Source organism: Mus caroli, unplaced genomic scaffold (genome assembly GCF_978045245.1).
Source record: "Mus caroli unplaced genomic scaffold, Mus_caroli_1 scaffold_7, whole genome shotgun sequence".
NCBI classification, from domain to species: domain Eukaryota; kingdom Metazoa; phylum Chordata; class Mammalia; order Rodentia; family Muridae; genus Mus; species Mus caroli.
The window spans coordinates 7,264,001-7,270,000 of record NW_028227262.1 but is presented as its reverse complement, the minus strand read 5'-3'; the positions used below and the strand labels follow the sequence as shown (position 1 = coordinate 7,270,000).

Sequence of the window (6,000 nt, the reverse complement as noted above, 5' to 3'; positions counted from 1 at the left end):
AGTGTTCAGAGAATCTGCAGTTCAGTCCCAGATTGGGAAGGCTCAGGTTTATATACTTAAAATGCAGGTTTCCCACTCTGATGAGAAATATAGCCCAAAATACATCAGATGAAATTTCATAGGCCAAGAATAAAGAAAAGATCAAAAGGGTTTCTACAGAGTTTTATAAAATTCACACAGTATAATCAGGAACTACTTCTCTCTATAAGAACACCACTTTTCTTTTTAGACATACCAGTGATTAAGCTGTATGGCTAGTTAAGTGGTTATAGCTGACATATAATGTCTTCAAAAGTAAAAATAAAAAGTATATGCTACCTATCAAACATAAGGATACACTTTTAAGAGAGTGAACTTAAACTAAAACCCAGGAGTGGCATTTGCAATACAAGCACTTTGGAGATGAGGTGAGATTAAGAGTTCAAGGTCATCCTCGACTACGTATGAAGTTCAATACCAGACTGGGCAGCATGAGGCTGCATATCAGAACAATATGGAATCTCTTAAATGGAATAAGGATATGATTAGAAACAGAAGACCATGAATTTTCCTGTGCTCTTTCTCTTAGAAAGCTGTTGTAGAACAAACTCCATTTAAATAAGGTATCAGGGGCTGAGGAGACAACTCAGTCAGTAAAGAGCTTGAGTCACACAAGAACCTGCCTTGTGGACCTCTATAAACTGTAGGGAGTGATGGTATGTCCATCGTATCCCTGAACTAGAGAAGCTGAAACAGAGAGGTCTCTCAGACCCCCTTGCCAGCCATAGTAGCTTAACTGATGAGTTCCAGGTCAATGATAGATTCTGTATCAGTGAAGACAACTTAGCCCTTCTAAGGCTGACTCCTGAGGTTGTCCTCAGGCCGCTACATAAAGGCACTCAAGAGACTGGAGGCCCCAGGGAGTTTAGAAGTCAGGTGGGGAGGGGGCAACCACGTGGAGACAGGGGGGCTGGGGAGGAGGTGTGCAATGTGGAGCAGTGGGAGAGTGGTTAGGGGCAGGGAATGGAATATGGAATGTAAAAAATAAATTAATTTAAAAAAACACACTTAAATGTGAACACATACAAACAATCAACCAACTACTCAATCAACAAATCAATCAATAATGAGTAAACGATATGTGCCTATGTACAATGAGGTGTCTATCTTATTCCTGATAGATAAATCTTTAGACATAAAGATTTGGTGTTCTGCATATCATTATGAATGACTTTTGCTTTCCTTTAAAGATATACATTGTTTCTTTACCCCTTGAGATTTTCATACATGCATACAAATGTGCTTTGAACAAATTCAACCCCGTTCTTCCCTCCAGCTGCTCCCAGAAAGCTCCGCACTTCACACACTCCCTCCAAATTCCCTGTAGTTTTTTTTTTAAATCTGAGTCCAGTTATTTTTCCCTTTTATATACTTTTATAGTAATTGAATAATGCAGTTTATTATATGGATCTTTATTGACTTGTTTAAATTAATTTACTTTTTACACTCTATATTCCATTCCCCACCCCACTCCCCATCCACCCTCAGACTGCTCCACATCCCATACCTCCTCTCCACCCACCGCCTTCTCCATGTGGATGCCCCCAACCCTCACCCCCCCCCCTGACCTTTAAACTCCCTGGGGCCTCCAGTCTCTTGAGGGTTAGGTGCATCATCTCAGAAGGAACACATACCAGGAAGTCCTCTACTGTATGTGTGTTGGGGGCCTCAGATCAGCTGGTGTGTGCTGTCTGTTTAGTGATCCAGTGTTTGAGAGATGTCAGGGGGGGTGGTTCCAGTTTATGTACTTTTTAAAAACAGTTCTTACTGTGGTATGATAAAATGTTTCTGAGTATCCATGACACTGAGAAAGAGGATCATTTGCCCTCAGCTATGACTTCTCCATTTCCCTAGCATTCTCTTTGCATATAAATGTACTTTATTGTTATTCCTAATTACTATCTTTTAAAAAGTCACTTCCTTACTGTCAGACTTAATTGTTCAAAAATTCACTTGTATTTCACAAAAAAAAAAAAAAGAAAAAAAAGAAACTCTAAACGCCTACGGCCCCTGATGCGCCATCACCCACACAAAGGCACTCAGTACTTGGTCTACTAATATTTACCCAAGTGTTAATGTGTTGATTTCCCACCTGCTCCATCTGCCAATGAAACACTTTCATCTACAGGATGGACATTAATGACAGTCTCTCTGGTGACAGAGCTAAGCAAGTTGAAGGATATATAAGAGCCAGCTTGCTAATTGCCAAGCCGTGCATGCAGACTTGGGCTGTAGTTCCTGAAGCTTCAGGCTGCCAAGGCATTTTCTGATATTGCTGCCTCGGACCACTGAAAGGTAAAGGATACCCTGTGCTAGGGAAGATAATACTTAGTAAAAGAAAACAATCTTTGTGTTACCTGTAGGACGCACGCACGCATTTCAGGAAAAAGAGTAAAAGAATAGTGTGTTGTAATAGAAAGTCTCAGGTTGTTTTACAAAGAAAATTGAACATTTGGAATGATTTCAAAGGTGTTGAGCATCAGTAAAAAAAAGGAAAAATAACAGAGATCTTTATAAAATACATTTTAAACTTTCTTTGATGGTTCCAATTTACACTTGCATCAATCAGAACAGAAGGAGGTAGCTTGATTTCTGTGTGTTTTTTTTTCTTTCTTTTCAAGGATCTTGAGAAATGATGTGCTTCTCCAAACTGCCAGCTGTCCTCCTCATCCTCTCTGTGGCATTAAACCACTTGAGAGCTACACCTGTCAGAAGGTTGGTGACCTGAAAATTTCTACTTCTTTTGAAAAGTGTCGGGAAATCAGATTTCCACACTGCTATGTAAACCATTCATTTTCTAAGCAAATCCTGACTATGAGAAGTACTTAAAGCTAAGTGGTTTCATAACCCTGTGTTCTTTAAGGACAAGGTCAGCAACTAAGGATTGACGATTAATAGACAGGCATGCTTAGAGACGTCGGCCTGAAAATGTTTTAGGACAAACAGGGGCAAACCCAGGGTAGGATGGCGGGGCAACTGAAACACAGACATCCACACTGAGTGATTGCAGTGCTGAAAGAAACTCAAGGAATTCCATCAACAAAAATAAAAAAAAAATTGTTTTTATATCAGTTGGAATTCTGGTGGATACTTACAGGTTCTTCTCCCTCTTCCAGAGGGTCTGTAAGTATATTTTACTTAAAAAAAAAAAGTAGGAAGCAAATGAATGATATTAAGAAGTTAAATTTCAAAATTAGTTTTAAAGTCATTCGAAAGTCACTCCATACTGTGACATTACAGAGTTATAAGAAGTTATTTTACATCAGAAGATGACTTTTGAGCCCCTGTGGATATAAATTAGTGATACCTGAAATGTTTGTAATGTGTAGACTGTACATACTTATAATCATAATTTCTGAAGAAGGTTTGTTGGAAATTTCAAAGGTAAATAAAGAAAACTAAATGGTAGTTTGAAGAAATCTAAGGTAATTTAAGACAGCTGACAGAATAATAATAATTACAACCTTCAAATGGAAGCCACTTAAAACTGTAATTTTCCATCTATTTAAAAGATTCCTGAGTCCAAATTTATGAATCTCATTTAAATAAGGTAATGAGAATTAGTGCCTAAATCAATTTGCCCCATATATTCTTAAAAGACCAAACTTAGCCACTCGTTGATAGCATGAAGAATTAATTTTTCTTTTGAAAAGGAATGTAATTTAAGTCTTTCATTAGAATTATCGTCATTATCTCTTTATTTCCCCTGGTGTATTTGTTCTTGGGTGAATGTCTGTGTCGATGTGCATGCATACATTTCTACATCATTTTTATGAGTAATAATACCAGGAATTATCAGAAAATGTTTTTTGTCATTTCAAGAGTTAGGGTTTCACTGGGCGTTCTCAGAACTAACTGTAATTTTCAATTGGCTTATTTTATGATTAAAAATAACTGTAAAAGCAATATGAAATTTCTGATAAGCAGAACAATTGAATGATTATGGGAAATTCAATAGCATAACAAATGTGTCTGCTAGTAATTTGTATCATTCTTCTTGTACATACAGAGATTTGCTCAATACCCGTAGCAGGTGTGTCTGTGGATGATCTTTTACTCCAAAATAGAATAATTCACAGCATTACTGTCTGACACCTTATTTTTTGTGTTTTCTTATAATCATTTATCTTGTACATGCTAACAAGATATCTTTAATATGTCTCAATGCACATCTTTACATCAGTGACTTTTTATGGTAATGGGGATACACATACACATGCTCATGTGTACTTGGATCACTGGGAGCTCCCAGGAATGTCTGCATACCTCTAAATATGAATGTTAATGTAGGCAAGTCCTTAAGAAAAATGCCTATCATTTCTTGCACTAGCTGGTTCACCCTTTCCCAGCATCCTAACGATTATTTTTGAAGAGTCTTTGGCATGCTCACATCACCTTTAGGTGGGAGCTTCCCTTGGGGAGCAATTTTGTTTCTATGAAATAAGCTTAAGAGTTCTTAATGAGTCTTTCATGAGGAGTAGTGGTCCTTTCATTAACTCAATGTTTTATTTAGAATAACTTAAGATGCTGTTATTTCCCTCTAGTCAGTAGTCACAGTCCAGTCCCACAACTTGCCTGTAAAGAACTCTATACTATGCCCCCATCACTGCCAAGAGCATCTTCAAACAGAGATTACACTGCAGAAATAGTTCATGATGTCTACTATCTTATAGCTATCTATCTATCTATCTATCTATCTATCTACCTATCTATCTATCTATCTATCTACCTACCTATCTGTCTATCTATCAGTTTTCCAATTCACAGAGCAACTTCTAATCCTAGCTGCAGTTTGGGAAATGTCATCCTTATTTAAAATTTAATATCTGGTGTTTGGAAACATTGCCAAAACTCTTTAAACATTAAGTATTTTCTTGTATAATATGGTTTCAAAGACAAGACAATTGGTGAAGGTGACATGGTTGCCTCTCAACCTGGCTCTTCTTCCTTATTTTTTCAGTGGTACCAACCCTCAGATGGACAAACGGAAGTGCAACACGGCCACGTGTGCCACACAACGCCTGGCAAACTTTTTGGTTCGTTCCAGCAACAACCTTGGTCCAGTCCTCCCACCAACGAACGTGGGATCGAATACATATGGCAAGAGGAATGCGGCAGGGGATCCAAATAGGGAATCCTTGGATTTCTTACTCATTTAAAGTCAATGTACTTCTGCAACACTTAATACTTTATGTGTAAATGCTCTGGTGATTTCCTGAATAATTTAACAGTGCCTTTTCCATCCCCCGCCCCCAATGAGAATGCACAATGTGCCTGTGCTTGCTGACTGTGTGTGTAAATTCTCATGCTAAGAATTTCTTTAAACTGAGTATTGATCAAGTTCAGGGTGAAGACAATGTCTCTAATCACACATGTTCTTGCTATACATTTATATTTTAGGAACACTTAAAATTTCTGATTTTACCTTGTACCTCTATGACTCAAGTTTAACAATAAAGAAGACCATGGGATGATGAAACTTGACAAGTCGTTAACAACTAATAGTACATTTCTGATTCTAGACAATGGGAAAACAAGCATTCTAAATACCTGCTCAGATGGTATTTCAAAACCAATTAGCAAATTCTTGTTCTTATTTAACTAAAATATTTTAATTCTATATTTTATTTTTCTTGTTGGTAGTAAGAGGCCGTTTTTAAGGATAAAAGTTGCTTGTTTCCATGAGGGGCTTAGTGTGTGTGTGTGTGTGTGTGTGTGTGTGTGTGTGTGTGTGTGTGTTTTCTGTAGAAAGCTTTATTGACTGTTTATACTGCTGAAGAAGCTTTCAGCAAAACTCAAACATAATTTTCAAAAGGATCCTGTCTTCTATTCTGCATGCCTTCAATTAAGAGACCACACAGATTTGTGGAAACCAAACCTGTATGTCAACTTATTCTCTTGGTTCAGTCACAGAAGAATGGAAAAATGGTGTGACTATGTAAATCAGTGTTATAATCCACA

The 6,000-nt window shown here is 37.5% G+C and overlaps 2 protein-coding genes across 4 annotated transcripts in view; one reads left to right on the top strand and one right to left on the bottom strand.

The window, feature by feature from the left end:
* Positions 1-6,000, bottom strand: part of LOC110296298 (solute carrier organic anion transporter family member 1A5) — an 82,957-nt gene that overhangs the window by 61,020 nt on the left and 15,937 nt on the right. The window lies entirely within an intron of this gene.
* Positions 2,258-5,495, top strand: Iapp (islet amyloid polypeptide). The gene is made up of 3 exons (XM_021164931.2): positions 2,258-2,334; positions 2,661-2,754; positions 5,000-5,495. The coding sequence occupies exons 2-3, from the start codon at positions 2,672-2,674 to the stop codon at positions 5,196-5,198; spliced, it is 282 nt and encodes a 93-aa protein (XP_021020590.1). The 5' UTR covers positions 2,258-2,334; positions 2,661-2,671; the 3' UTR covers positions 5,199-5,495.

Bases quoted from the DNA above. Each gene is read 5' to 3' on its own strand.
- Iapp (XM_021164931.2), top strand. From the start codon at position 2,672: ATGATGTGCTTCTCCAAACTGCCAGCTGTCCTCCTCATCCTCTCTGTG. The intron at 2,755-4,999 runs GTTGGTGACCTG...TTATTTTTTCAG, and splicing joins AGAGCTACACCTGTCAGAAG to TGGTACCAACCCTCAGATGG.